Source organism: Gigantopelta aegis, chromosome 6 (genome assembly GCF_016097555.1).
Source record: "Gigantopelta aegis isolate Gae_Host chromosome 6, Gae_host_genome, whole genome shotgun sequence".
NCBI lineage: Eukaryota > Metazoa > Mollusca > Gastropoda > Neomphalida > Peltospiridae > Gigantopelta > Gigantopelta aegis.
In genome coordinates this window covers 45,593,353-45,609,909 of record NC_054704.1, presented here as the reverse complement: position 1 = coordinate 45,609,909, position 16,557 = coordinate 45,593,353, and the positions used below count along the sequence as shown (strand labels likewise).

Genomic DNA, 16,557 nt, shown 5'->3' with positions numbered 1-16,557 from the left:
TTATAATCGAAAATTGCAATAAGACGGATGTCTGTTATTGTTCAATGTAAGTTACTAATATTTCATTAAAATAAGTCGACATGCCTTTACAAAGATGAATTATGAAAAAAAAAAAACTTTAGGTTGCTTAATTTGTAATGAGAAGTATATTAACATCTGTTCTAGACATATAGCCATAAATAACAAAAATTAAAATGTGTATATAAATGCCTGTTATCCATAAACACACACTTTTTATCACAAACAACGAAAATTTCAGACTGCCGTCTGACCATGCCATTTCTAACTCCGACGAGCCACCATTTCTGTTGAATCGATGTTGCCATACTATTTTAATCGGCAGCTATTATGTGTCACATATAAATTTCAGTAATTACGACACTCGGTCTAAACATGGTGTGTCAGATGCGAAATAACAGGAAAAATCTTCCGTATTAAGTTTTATTAAGAACATTACACACCAACGTATTTTGTATTATTTCAGACTTTGGCAGCAACTAGAAAATGAATGGAGGAAGTAACCATATGACAGGATGCGCCCCAGTTGGATACTCTATATAGTTACCACTGGTCTAAGTTATTTTGCCTTGTCTTTTAAAGAACGAAAGAAATGTTTTATTTAACGACACACTCAACGCATTTTATTTACGGTTATATGGCGTCAAACTTATGGTTAAGGACCACATAGACAGAGAGAGGAAACCCGATATGGTCACTTCAAGGGCTGCTCTTTTCGATTAGCAGCAAGGGTTCTTTTATATGCACCATCCCACAGACAGGGTAGTACATACCACGGCATTTGATATACCAGTCATGGTACACTGGCTTGAACGAGAAATAGCCCAATGGGCACACCGAATCAAAGGCCGTGGTATGTACTATCCTGTCTGTGGGATGATGCATATAAAAGATCCCTTGCTGCTAATCAAAAAGAGTAGCCCATGAAGAGGCGACAGCGGGTTTTCTCGCTCAATATTTGTGTAGTCATTAACCATATATCCTACGACATATAACCGTAAATAAAATGTGTTGAGTGCGTCGATAAATAAGACATTTCCTTCCTTCCTTCCATATCATGTAGAGCTAAAGATCACAGTTTGACTTTCGCCATTATTATGGCCCTTAAATTTTGCACATATGAACATTTTTTGGGCCCGGTAAGGGAGGGACAATTATTGCTTTCGCAATACTCTCAGAATGTTCGTTCAAATATAAGATACACATTCAAGTATCAATACAATTATAGTGAACTGATCTGAAAGGACAAAGCGTTATTTAGTGGGTCTATGAAGGGATTTTAAAAGTAATATCAGTGGGAATTGTAATGTGTCGTCAGCTATATGTTACCAGGTACAATGATATTGCCACACACTAGGCCTATGTCGATTCCTGCTACAGGCATCCTTTACGGGCAAGACTTTATTAAAACATTCAAGATCATGTCTAGACTTTTAAAGTTGTACAAGTTCGGGACCTGGTTCATATTGCTCTCTTTGGGACAATGTACATTGATGATTTCTTGCTCCAAACCGATATGAGTCTCCTATCTACTGGAAGTGATTTCTTCTCTCTTTGGTACACGGGTTGCAATTAACAAATATGGATCGAACATGATTGTGTTGGGGATGCCGTTAGGTACGATTTGAGATACAGTTACAGTTGTTTGAATTCTATCACTGGGGGAGGGGGGCGTCGCCCAGTGGTAAGACGCTCGCTCGATGCGCGGTCAGTGTGGGATCAATCCCCGTCGGTGGGCCCATTGGGCTATTTCTCGTTTCAGCCAGTGCACCACGACTGGTATATCAAAGGCTGTGGTATGTACTACCCTGTCTGTGGGATGGTGCATATAAAATATCCCTTGCTGCTAATCAAAAAAGAGTAGCCAATGAAGTGGCGACAGTGGGTTTCCTCTCTAAGTATCTGTGTGGTCCTTAACCATATGTCTGTAGCCATATAACCGTAAATAAAATGTGTTGAGTGTGTCGTTAAATAAAACATTCCTTTCATTCTATTACTGGATTCTTAAATAACTTGTAGATGTTAATATTTGTAAACTGTTCAAAACAAAGTCGTACATACCATATCTAACTCTGATATAGGTCCCATGGATCGCAGGTTGATATACACGTTCACAGTAACCGGTTTGCCTAAACGTGACAAAAGAAAATAGAGTTAGTGTCAAAATTTAAAGAACAGAAACACTTTATTAAGCAACATCTGAAAGAACGAAAAACATTGTCATGGTGTATGAGCATTGCATTTCGTTAAATCAAATCCCACAGACGACAACGTTTAAATATGAGGTTAACGCAGATATATGCACCATTTCAATCAACATACAGTGTATACACCAGACAATTTAATACAATAGCCCACCCTACAATTTTTTTTTTTTTTTAAATCGGTCATCGTTTCCATCTGTTTCCCTCTTTTTGTTTGCAGAAAGCATCTGTCCTAGTTCCGCTTAGGAACTGTGATACTCATTTTAGTGGATCCATAAAACCAATCATCCAAACTATGTTAACATTTACTTCAGTTTTGCATGCGTGCGTGCGTGCGCGTGCGTGCGTGCGTGTGTGCGTGTGTGTGTGTATGTGTGTGTGTGTGTGTGTGTGTATATTGTCGTTGTGTGTATAATACATATCATGAAGTACAGTCAAAACTGTTCATGAGACCACCTCTATTAGACAACCACCTGTCTTAAGAGGCCATCTTTTCATTCTACCAGATTTACTACAAGTTACAAACTAACCTGTATTAAGCAGGAACCTGTCTTAAAAGAACATTTTGTGATACTGCCTTTGATAGTTCCTTTACTCAGGTTTTACTATGTGTTTTTAACCAAATGTTTTTAAAAGTATGAATACAGCAAATATCAAGTGATGTAACATAATTTGGAGATATCAAATTGGTGGAAGAAAAGTCATTCATACAAAGTCCTGCATATTCTATGAGTGGCACTTTAAAGATTCCAAATGGTAGAACATTTCAGATGACCCACATCCTTCACGTCTCCATCTGTCAGACCATCACCAGTTAAGAGTATTAATATTAGTTCTCCCTCTCAACAACAGACAGTCGAAGTCCCTTAATTGGGAACGGATTTATCCATATAAAACCCTGTTAGCACACAATTGTGCAACATAATTGAACTTGTAGCATTTATGGTCATCATCCTCAAAGAGCCGTTTTCAAGGACCACGCTCTCAACCCATCGTAAACGCTTTCTGCATGTCTCTATTACTACACAACACAATGAAATGCATCAGACCTAGGTATTAAAACAGAATTTAATAGACATGTCAGTCATAAAAGAAACATAATTGCGTTAATGAGCTCCATAGCTCTACGACGCTCTTCGTCAAAGCGATCATTTCTGGAGTAGCTCTACATATCTGGCACCGAACAAAACAAGGAATATTTGCTTAACGGCGTGTTGTGCCCTCTGTACACTACGGCTATTTGTTGTCTAATATACTGTTATTTCATAATGAGAGAGAGAGAGAGAGAGAGAGAGAGAGAGAGAGAGAGAGAGAGAGAGAGAGAGAGAGAGAGAGAGAGAGAGAGAGAGAGAGAGAGAGAGAGAGACAGACAGACAGACCAAGACACATGTTACTCCTTAAGGTCAGATATGGATATATTATATGGATCTTTCATATATGTATTTCTTCATAGACAGGGCGGGACGTAGCCCAGTGGTAAAGCGTTCTCTTGATGCGCGGTCGGTCTAGGATCGATCACCGTCGGTGGACCCATTGGGCTATTTTTAGTTAGTGCTCCACAACTGGTGTAACAAAGACAATGGTATGTATTATTTTATCTGTGGGATGGTGCATATAAAATATTCCTTGCTGCTAATCGAAAAGAGTAGCCCATGAAGTGGCGACAGCGGGTTTTCTCTCTCAGTATCTGTGTGGTTCTTAACCATATGTCCTACGCCATATAACCGTAAATACAATGTGCTGAGTGCGTCATTAAATAAAACAGTTCCGTCTTTCTTCATAGACAGGGCAATGTATACCACGGCATTTGATCCTGCAACCCACCGCTCGTCAGGCTAGTACTCTACCACTGCCTCTAGTGGTACTGAGCAAAATAAAAGCTAACTGTTGTATAATTATCTGCAAGAACTACACATCAAACAGCTACGATCTCGATCTACGTTCTGACAACACAATCCAATAAACGCTAAGAGCTTTACACGGTTTTGTTGTTACTGTGCGATATGATCTGTTTGTGATCTGGTGCGACCATCAGGATCAATTCTTACATGTGTCGTACACACTTTGGCGTCACTGCCACTGCCGTGTTCCCCCAGGGTACGTCACAGCACATGTCGATCCACAAACATTCGGGGATGGGTGTCAAAGATTACACTCCGTTCAATTACAACATGACAGTTGTATTTCGCGAGTGTCCGAAGCCGTCAAACAGTAAAGTGATATCTAAGTTAGTAGAAGGCCAGTCTCTAGGCACAACAACAAATTGAGACTATTGCATTTCTGTCAAAACTTCTCAAGTGGTGCTGAACCCGCGCTGTATACCATTAAAATATTGATGTTAACTTCAGCATCAAATCGCGAGGAGATTAAAGGGACAGACCCTAGTTTTTAAACACTAAGGCATATTTTTCACCTAGACCCTAGTTTCAATCCGTAATAATAGACACTAAGTTTGGTTAATTTACAAACCTGTAACAAATTAGGATACAATAGAGTGAAACAAGAGTCTGGGACGTTGAAATACACTTAAACGTAGACTAAAACGCGACTCCATAACCTTTACTTCTCAGACGCACGTGCGTTTTTAAAAATATGAAAAATGCATTTTGTGGTTTTAGAAACACCAGAATAACCAGAAACACTTCGGTTATATGGAAATGGATAATCTAAACAATAAAATATTAGTAACGTTTGATTTCAGTGATCACAAACGGCTCTAATAGTGAAAATTATACTTAAGTAGTGTTTAAAAACTAGGGTCTGTCCCTTTAAAGAAACGGGACCTATTTCAAGCTTAATGGTTTATTCCTTTTCCATAGTTTTATAGGATTATTAAACATTATCTCTTTTTTGTTGGTTCTTTATTATGCGTACACATGTGTTTTAATGTTTCACTAGATCTATGTAACACGTGATATGCACAGGGAAGTTTAGAACTTTATTTGAAACCAATGGCCGATATGTGGTTTTGAAATGGGGTATCGTTAAACATTCGTTTATTCAGATGGGGTGCGTTGGCCTTATTTTGCGCTTTCCCCAAATATATGACGTGTATAATAAGCCAACCCTCATTACATGAGCCTATATACACGGATCCCGCATATATAGCCACTTCTCTGTAAAGTAACAAAGATGGTGGTCTCCATAACGGTTGTATTTGTCGAATCCACCTTTGTACGTAATATTTAGCGCAAAAAGATCGTTGCTAAATGCAGCACCGGGTAAATACAAAAAAGCTGTCAGCAGTGCAAGTAAAGAAAAAGCGGTTCCAAGTCTTCAAACAGGCAGAAAATCAATATAAAAAGGTGCACATTTCCCATTAGAGGGATAGGTAAGTGCACACCAAAGACGCTTCATACTATAATATTTAGAGTCAAGAAGTACATCAAATCAACAGAAAGGTGCATTTATGTCAAAGAACACGAAACCATACTTAACATATTTTATGAATAATGGATACAGTATCCATTAGCACCATTCTAACCAAATTACTGTCTAGCAATTGGCTATATACGATTGAAAGAGATACGGTTCCAATATATTGTGCCTCCATAATAGCGTTTTATGTTCTTGTTTTTGTTGGCTTGTGTGTGTGTTGTTGTTTTGTTGATGTGTGTGTGTGTGTGTGTGTGTGTGTGTGTGTGTGTGTGTGTGTGTGTGTGTGTGTGTGTGTGTGTGTGTATGACAGTGTGTGTGTATGTGTGAAAGTGTGTATGTGTTTGTGTGTTTTGTGTGTTTTTTAATATTATTACAGTAGTAGTAGTGTATGTACTACTGACTAAGTGTACTATGTGTTTGTGGGTTTTTTGTGTGGGGGGGGGGGCTTTTTTTTTGTTTTGTTGTTGGGGTGGGGTTTTTGTAGGCGTAAAATAAATAGAGGATTCATCATGAGTGTTGTTTAATATAAAAAATATCAACCGAATCTACGTTAATCGGTATCTGTCGAGGCTCTGTCGAGACAAATACCGATTAACTAGACGAGGTTGACATTTTACATATTAGAAAACCCGTGTAGCGAATTCTATTTATCCTATAACACTTCTAAAATAACATTTTCAACAGATAATTAATATATTACAGTACTAAAGTCACCTTCATCGGTAATATGACGTCATCAAGATCAGCACAAATTAGTTTGATGTCACACATTTTTACTAAATCTTATGAAAAGGTTACGCTCAGGTATACAGGTCTTGTCGGCTTGAAAACACATGACCCATTGACAGCGACTAGAGACCTTGTAAATTTACATTTACATTTAAAGTTGCAAACCATTATTAACCGGGTTAAAACATTAAATTATCGCATGGGTTTATGACATGGATATCATGGGTAAGTTATAGAATAAAGACAATTACGCTACCGGGTTGGGATATATTGTTATAGAACTCATCATTGGACCCATCGGATTGTATTTTAAAGTGCAAATGTTTTCCAAAAAAAAGAGGATCTTTTAATGACATTTAGAAGATATAAAGAAGCTGGACATAGTTAGAAAGCACTTTAGGGGTGTATACTACCAAATCAAATCCCATAGACGACAATGGTAACATACGTGGCAAAAATTCCTACCTGCAGCGTATCAATCGACATAAACGCCACGGATATAAATACTACCACCCTTCACCTTTTAAAGTGAATCAGAAAAAAAAACGGGGGTCAAGCTGCTCATTTCTGAGATAACGGGTAGCGTCTATGACTAACCTAGTTCCGCACAAAATTCGAGTACTTTTTTACAGGTACCCCATACATGTTTCAAGCACAAGGCTACTTGACACAGTGGTACTAGATGAAATAAAATTGCATACATTTTTTGCCCAGATGAAACTTTTTTTTTACAACCAACACACTCATATTTATCACCAATCACAGGACTCGTGGTGCTCACTTCTCTATCAAAAGTTGGGTGCACCTTGAACTTTGACCCAGCCGGAAGTTATTTGGTTTAGTACTACCTTTAAGCAAAATAGAAACATAAACGCATGCGAAAAGAGAGAAAACGAGTAAGTTTAAACGATGATTGAAAGCTGATGGCATAAACCAAGCAGAAGAAACCAAACCTCTTACACTGCATCTTGGTGGCTGTGAACTATTCCAAGATAATCCAACACTGACAGTAGGTGGGGTAATCAGGGATTCTATTCGGACTGTCGAAATGATCCCTGTAAGAATCATTCCACGAAACTAGACCTTACATAAATTAATTTAATTAAATATTATACACAATAATAATAATGCGTTGAAGGAACGTTCAAGGAATGATCTAACAATAATTGAAGGTTGTTGTGTGTAACGACACCACTAGAACATATTGATTAACTGATTATCAGCTATTGGATGTCAAACATTTGCTAATTCTGACAGAACAAATGCCACGGCTTTTGATGTACTACAATACAGAGTTGATTTATAAAGTGGCTGGTGATCTAAGGATAACGGGAGGGGCCAGTAGTCCCTGGAAACGTAACATTCCGAATAATAATAATAAATGCCAAGTTGATCCCAGATATAAGTTGAGCCAATAAAGACCTAGCATGATCGAGGAAGAGGTGGCGGGGAGGAGGGGGAGACGGCTATCAAAGTATAGGGAAATTAAACACATAACTTATCCAAAGTCAAAGGCCTAATATAAGTATTTATATATAATAGAATTGTCTAAGGCGTGAAACATCATATGGTGAAATGCTATCCGCATGATTTCTCAGAAGTCTAATCCATTATTAATCGCTTGACATTCAATTTACAAAAAGATGACATCTCGCTTTAATGAGTATATCGTTTCTTAAACACTGGGGACCGCTTTAGCAGAATTAAAGAGCTGGTGATGGATTCCATGTCACCATCTCCATAGATTGTTTTTCTGGCTTCCACGACGATACTTTATATCTGACAAACACAAGTAAAAGATGGATGCATCTGATACGTTTTATTAACCTCTGCCTACATGGAAGATGTACGAGGCAAAAAGAAAGGAAATAATGAAAACATTTCAAATTTGTAAGTGTAATTTGCAGGAAATGAAACTGGCCAACTTTATCCATTAACAGGTAATTAACTGCCACTGATGCAACAATCGTCTACCAAGACGAAACAAAAAATGAGTCACGTCAGATTTTTGGTAAAAAAATAAAATGAATGCAATCATTCTTTATTGGAGCATTACGGTTCGACTAAACCCTGAGCACCAAACATTTTATACATTCTCCTTTGACATTATTAGGCCTATATCATAATATTACATTGAACTTTTTAAGCTGTTCGTAAGTCGCACGCAGTCGGTGTTTCAGTTAAACAACATACATGCATGGACAATGCATTTTACAACCGTTATTATTATTAGAGAGAGAGAGAGAAAGAGAGAGAGAGACGCACGCACGCACGCACGCACACACACAGAGAGAGAGAGAGAGAGAGAGAGAGAGAGAGAGAGAGAGAGAGAGAGAGAGAGAGAGAGAGAGAGAGAGAGAGAGAGAGAGAGAGAGATTGCAATCCCGATACTGAAATATATAGGTTACAACTACCGATATAGAAGCAAGGTATGTTTCATATAAATGTCAAGTATCAAAGTTGAGAAGATAGCATGTACTCGAACATGAACAAAAATTGCTATTAAATTATAGTGATACAATGACATTGTCTTTTTTTCTCAAAACAGTATTTATGTGACACAATTAAAACAAGCATGAAACGACAATACCGGACCCAACAAATATTTCGTATCTCTTATGTTCCAGGGCACAGCGATCTTAGCCCTAAGATCCACTTAAGTGCATAACTACCTAAGGTTGCTTCGTGGAACGTGGCTCAGGGCCATAGCTCTCAAAACAAAATGGACAAACAACATGAAAGTAAAACTTGATCTGTAACTCTACATAAAAAACCTATACACAAAATGTCAGCTCAATATTTTGAGGCATATAGCAAACCAAAACCTATCTATAAGACAGACAGTGTGACGAATAGACCGACAGACGGTGACAAGACAGAGTTTTTTCCGGTTGGTCCGGTAGGGGACTAATAATATGTCTACATAATATTATGCGTTTCACCTTCACTACATTTTAGCTCGGTTCACGGTACCTGACCAAGTTAACGCATAAGGCCTGACCACGATTTTAAGCAACATATAATACATCTAAAAACATTAGGTTCTCGCGAAGACAACATAAAATTCAGTTGCTAGACCACTGGAGACACCACGGCAAAATTGCTCCTCTGTACGCGCGTGATGGATGGACACGCAAACAGCCAATCACCCGATAATGATAGGTCACAAGATCAAGAAGGTCAACTGCGTTGATCAACAATCAACTCTTCAAACTCTGGACCGGCATCGGTGGAGCAGTGGTTAATCCGCCGGACTACAGGCTGGTAGGTACAGGGTTCGCATCCCGGTACCGGCTCCAACCCAGAGCGAGTTCTTAAGGGCTCAATGGGTAGGTGTAAGGCCACTACACCCTCTTCTCTCTCACTAACCACTAACCAACTAACAACTAACCCACTGTCCTGACAGACAGCCCAGATAGCTGAGGTGTGTTTCCAGGACAGCGTGCTTGAACCTTAATTGGATATAAGCACGAAAATAAGTTGAAATGAATGAAATCAAACTCTGGCATTTAATTTGTACGTGTTGATACACACACGGACAAGATATATCTATTATTCGCGAGGTAGTGTCAATATAGTGTTTACCGAATAAACCTTTAGGGATGGAGTTATTAATGGTATACTTATATGCTCGGCGATAATGTTTGGTACGCAGTACAAATCAGAAGGAGGGTTACGAACTGGGGTGCATATCATACAAATAAGGATTAATATGACCTTTAATGACGACCAGATAATTTTTCTTTCTTTTTTTGACATATTATTTTTCTTAAATCTTAGTGGGGGTTTTTTTAATACTTGTTTTTAGACGTCTTCTGAACATTTTTAACTCAGCTCTTATGCCATTTTAAATCTGCTTACTCGCACACTAAAACCGGTTTGCCAGTGTTATCGAGAATTCAATAAAACTTGAATGACCTGCATGCAAATCAAAGGACGTGTCCTTGGTCATGGAATATGCTGGTTCTTCTTGGCCTAACTACAGTCTGAACCAACGATATCGGATAACAAATCAGAGACATCAAGTGCCATATTGACGATATAACGTTGTGCTGAAAGGCATTAATGTCTTTATTCCACTGACCTAGGTGATCTAATCATATTCAACGACACAGATGAAACCATTCAGTCTTGTCCTTGAGATCGTTCGGCGTATTTCCCGCCTTACCAAGCAGAGAACCTACTATTCTTAACATGAACAAGAATTGGTAACCATGCAGAGCCGCATTTACGAAGCCAGTTTTTTCCTAAACGCAGGTGTTTATCCACTGTAAATGTTTGTAGTTACAGACGTGTAAGAGATAAACAAGTTTTGTAAATTCGGCCCTCAGAGTATCTTTGTTCATATACTTTGTGTGCAAAATTCAGCCTCACCAGTAAGTGGTTTTGTAATTACTACTACATACATAGATAGAAACAATTCTGTTCCGTTTTGCTTCACGTCATTTTGTGTGAATCCCGCCTTACCAGCAAGCGATCCTGCAATTATTCGGTGCACACAAATGGCTTTGACTTGCTCTTTCCGTCCATCGAAAGGAAAAAGACTACTTGCCGTTTTGATCTTCACATTAAAGCATTCATTACGTTCTAACGCAACAGTAAAGAGAAAAGATGAATCAGTACAAAACAATGTCCAGAGCTTTCGCGAGGATTGCAATGAATGGCTAAAAAATCCCCCAACATTATCTTTGATTAATTTCTTCTTTTCATTTACTAGAACAAGCACTGGGAGTCATGATTAAATAATTAGTTCTTAGTTATTTCTAATTTTTGTTCTCTCTGGGTGGATTTTTTTTTTTTTTTTTTTTTTTTTTTTTTTTTTTGGGGGGGGGGGGGGTTCTTTAGAAAATAAAATATGCGATATATTAAAAATATTAAAAATATTTTTTTTTAATTGTGACTTAGTTCGAGGCTTGTACATATGCACACATTCCCCTATATTCTCCACTGTAAAATGTTGTGTAAAAGTAGAATAATATATATGCACTTTAAGTATTTTTCCCCTGCGCGTGCTGTAATCTCACCGTGGTGCAGGGGTGTAACATTCTCTTTTAGAATGGCCAATACAGCACAAATTGAAATTTTGAGTAAAAGTCAGTATCTTATACGTGATATTTGTATTTTTGCACGGTTCTTTACACTGTTTTTCTATAAATCTTGAATTTTTATATTGATGTTGATCATCACCTTATTTGTTTGCATTACCATAGTTTGACACCCAATAGCCGATGTATTTTTCGTGCTAGGGTGTCGTTAAACATTCATTCTTTCTTTCTTTCTTTTAAGTATTTTATTTCACTTACACGTTTAGCGTTTAGCGATAAAAACAATAATAAAAATCGAAGTCAATCTAGAAAATATGCCATTTTCTAAACCGTATGATATATCCAGCAATAATCTATAAAATACCTCAGGGCGTGAATGTTCTATCTTAATTTGAAGTACGGCATGGACATAATGCAGAAAATATCTCATTTGAAAGGCTGCTAAAGGCTTATAAATCGTCTTATCATAGATATTCAACGAAACAAAATCCCACTATTGTGACCTCATTAAACATTTTCCATCTCTTCCCCACGGAAATGGAGAATTGTTAATACCTGGCTTTATAACCATTGTTCCTGAGTGCATGCAATACCAATTGTGTCGAAGAATTCCTTGAACTATCTTTTGTATATAAATACCATATTACCATGACAACGACTAGGAAGGAAGAAAATGTTCTATTTAACGACGCACTCAACACATCTTATTTACGGTTATATGGCGTCAGACATGGTTACGGACCACACAGATATAGAGAGGAAATCCGCTGTCGCCACTTCATGGGCTACTCTTTTCGATTAGCAGCAAGGGATCTTTTATATGCACCATCCCACAGACAGGATAATACATACCACGGCCTTTGATATACCAGTCGTTGTGGAGCACTGGCTAGAGCGAGAAATAGCCCAATGAGCCCACCGACGGAAATCGATCCCAGGCCGACCGCGCATCAAGCGGACGCTTTACCACTGGGCTACTTCCCGCCCGCTAAACAACGACTAGGATTAGTAAGTTGACTTGGTACAACATTGTTAACAATACAGAAGTTGTCAGCCATTTTCAACACGGTCCATTTCAAGCACATATGTTCTGAGGTCAAGTTTTGACGATACTGTCAAACTGTCAGCATTAATGGATTGGTTCCTCTTCCGCTAAACCGGAATCACTGAATGGGCATCTGGAGCCATGTTAAAGTAACCGGATGACCTTAATAACCATGCAAATACAAGGGCAGATACAGGAATTTGACAAACGTGGATGCAACATTGTTTATCGTATACATGTGCGACGACCAAACATTTATGGCTAAATAAATCTGAAGTGGAAAATAGGCATGAGTATTATGACAGTTTCAGTATGTTTTTATTATAATACTAGTGTCTTTTTTACAGGATGGTCAATCGATTATTAGGTCGACAGCTTCTAACAAAAAAAAAAGAACAAAAAAAGAAGAAAATACTTGACACATGAGTTTATTATTTAAAATATTTTCTAAAACATTAAATATATACACCACTTCAGTGTACTAAAGCTTATTCAATAATATCAGGCCCTTTCTTTTCTCACATCTATGGGCAGTAAAGAAAATCACTCGAAACTAAGATAGGTGGGTTTCCGGCTGACAACGAATGCAAAATACGGAAACTACCGAGGGTTTCGGTACAGGTAGGGTGCATCGTAATACGAATAATGTACCCTTTGAATCACAATGTACATATGGTATACTGATAATACCGCGCATCCCTAGTGGAAGACAGTTTCTATTAAAAAAACCCAGTGAGAATCCCCTGCACACCAACTCCTCCCATACAGAGTAAACAAAAATATGTTTGTTTTGCTTAACGGCACAACTAGAGCACATTGATTTACTCATATAATCGGCTATTGGATGTCACATATTTGATAATTCTTCCATTTTCTTAGATAGGAAACCAGCTACATTATTTCCATTAGTAGCAAGATATCTTTTATATGCTCCATCCCACAAACAGCATAGCACATACCAATGCCTTTGATATACCAGTCGTGGTGCTCTAGCAGAAACGAGAAATAGCCCCAAAGGGTGAACCTACGGGAATCGATCCTAAACCGACAGCGTGTCAAGCGAGCGCTTTGCCATTGGGCTACGGCTTGTACATACACAGTAACAAACTCGGAACACACGTTTTAAGTTTAAACAGTGATGAATGACTCGTCTATGATCAAACAAGCATTCCTTCCACTCACATAGTCGCAATGAAAAAACCTCGTTTACATTTAGGGGCGGGACGTAGCCCAGTGGTAAAGCGTTCGCTTGATGCGCGGTCGGTCTAGGATCGATCCCCGTCGGTGGGCCCATTGGGCTATTTCTCGTTCCAGCCAGTGCACCACGACTGGTATATCAAAGGCCGTGGTATGTGCTACTCTGTCTGTGGGATGGTGCATATAAAAGATCCCTTGCTGCTTATCGAAAAGAATAGCCCATGAAGTAGCGACAGCGGGTTTCCTCTCTCTGGTGGTCCTTAACCATATGTCTGACACCATATAACCGTAAATAAAATGTGTTGAGTGGGTCGTTAACTAAAACATTTCTTTCTTTTTTCTTTCCATTTCATGTTATTTTCGTGCTCATATCCAATTAATGTTCAAGTACGCATACCTGGGGACACACCTCAGCTATCTGGGCTGTCTGTCCAGGACAGTGGGTTACTTGTTAGTGGTTAGTGATAGAGAAGAGGGTGTAGTGGTGTGACGGAACATGCTATTAATTTTGTATTCGCCTGTGGCAATATTAATTGTTTTAGAGGGCCGTGTGCAGTTCCAAATGCACTTAGCCCAGGTGGGCAACTTGTTACGTGATACCTTTGCGCGACGGTCGTTGAGCTTTTCTATATACACACCTAGCGCAGGTGTGAAGGCCATGTGACCAGTAGTTACGTAATAACTCCGCTAGTGCTGTTTATGACCAGGGGATTGCTCGCGGAATGGCGACAGCCAGTCTGGGCGACCTAAGAAAAATATGCCGGCGTGGTGGCTGTGGAAAATCCACATGATACGTGAGGTACCGCCTTATTCCGCGATATTCGGTTTTTTAATTAATAGCTAGGGTTTTAGAGATATCAGAGAGAAACATAAGGAAGGCTCCATGGGATCGCTGTCCGTCCGGACTGGTAAATAATTTTATTTCTGCTCTGTGTATAACCTTGATGTGATTGATGTGATTTTAAATATTTTAATACTGTATTATACCAATATTATTTAGACGGTGCTGCCGGTCATCTGACGCAGTAAACTGTAGGCTCGCTGTCTAAATAAATATATAAAGCTTAGCCAGTCATCCTAGAGGACCTAGGTAAACTGTAAGTTATTGTCTTTATTGTGATAGGTACCAGTATTAAGTCTGTATTACAAGGTTACTGAATGAGTAGTTAAGGGTTAATTAAAAATTAACCAGTTAGGAATAGAGTTGTAATTCCTTTATTAATTAAGTTCTCCTGGAAGCGTTTCTCAATTATCACACGTGTGGGTGTTATGTCACGGTGAAGTGATTAGCATATTGTGTAAACTAGACACCTAGAGATTAACTAATAAATGATCAGTTCTGGGTTGTTATTATTTGTTGTTGTTAATTAACTACTGCGGCAGTACATTTGTCAGCGTAGGTTAATACAGATTCCAAAGTGTATTGTGTTTTTGTTGTGCTTTCTAGTGAACTAAACGTGCTATAATAATACATACTTTATATAAGATCTTATCTATGATCATACCTAGACGAGCCAGCGGGTATAACTGCCTGTTACAGAGAAATCTAATAGATATACAGTTAGGAGAGATATTTGGACAATCGTGTTTCATTCAGTTACGGGTATTATAGGATCCCCGTGACAGGAGTAAAAATTGGGGCGCTCGTCCCGGATCTGAAACGGGACACGCATATTTAAAAAAGTATTGTTTGTAAATGGGGGCTTTATAAATTATTTTTACAAATAAATAGAAGTAGCAACGTTGTTCGCTAGAAAATTAATTAATAATAAGTGCGTCATATCTAAACATGGATAAGAATTTGCTGGATAGGCCTACGCTCAGTGTAGTGGAGATTAAGCGAGCACGTAAGGCCGAGTTAGTTGAAATCGCGGGTGAACGAGAAATTGATTTAACATCAGCTAAAACCTTAGGAGATATAAGGACAATTATTATCCAGGAAGTTTTTGGTGATAGTCCTGTTATGGAAGACAGTGCGATTGTTCCAGAGATAGAGATAAATGAGTTAAGTGTGGAACAACAATTAGCTTTTAAAAAACTTGAGTACGAAAGAGAAGAACGTGCATTAGATAGAGAGAGAGATAGAGAAGATAGAGAGAGAGAGAGAGAGAGAGAGAGAGAGAGAGAGAGAGAGAGAGAGAGAGAGAGAGAGAGAGAGAGAGAGAGAGAGAGAGAGAGAGAGAGAGAGAGAGAGAGAGAGAGAGAGAGAGATAGGGATAGAGAATTCCAGTTAGAAAAATTAAAAGTGGAACATGAGTTAAAGTTGAATACTGAAGAAGTTAGACGTGAGGCAGGAAATGGTTTTAACATGTCGGAGGCTTATAGATCAGTGCCTGTATTTAATGACCAGGAGGTAGATATGTTCTTCCAACTTTTTGAACGGGCCGCTAAGCAGCTAAATTGGCCGCAGTCAAGTGGACATTGTTAGCCGTGTTTAAGGGGAAGGCTAGTGTAGCTTATAATTCAATGAGTGATGAGCGAGCAAGTCAGTACGACCTAGTTAAGGCTGCAGTGTTGAGGGCTTGTGAATTACGACCTGAGGATTATCGTTTACGGTATAGCGAGTTGAGAAAAACGCAGGGTCAGTCTTATAGTGAGTTTGTGGCTAAGAAGGCAGGGATGTTTGATAAATGGGTGGTGTCTCATCAGGTAGAGTCATATACCGAGTTACGGGAGTTATTGATCTTACAGGACATTAACAATGGATTACCAGTTTGCTTACGCATTCATTTAGAGGATCATGATGTCAAAAAGAGGGAGGAGGCAGGCATAGTGGCAGATGACTACGTGTTAATACACAAAGCTCAGGTAGTACAGAGTAGCTCTATACAACAGGGTGATAAGAAGAAATTTCAGCCAGGTTTTTCCCGAGAAAGTAACTATCGGGGAGAGTCTTCTAGTTGGTCAGCTAGTCAGGCAAGGAATGCACCTGGTGGGCAAA

At 38.7% G+C, this 16,557-nt stretch overlaps 1 protein-coding gene across 1 annotated transcript in view; it reads right to left on the bottom strand.

The window, feature by feature from the left end:
- The window catches only part of LOC121374577 (gamma-aminobutyric acid receptor alpha-like), a 52,183-nt gene that overhangs the window by 17,169 nt on the left and 18,457 nt on the right, over positions 1-16,557 (bottom strand). Inside the window, 1 exon segment of the mRNA XM_041501681.1 lies at positions 2,080-2,147. Within this exon segment, the coding sequence (XP_041357615.1) occupies positions 2,080-2,147 (68 nt within the window).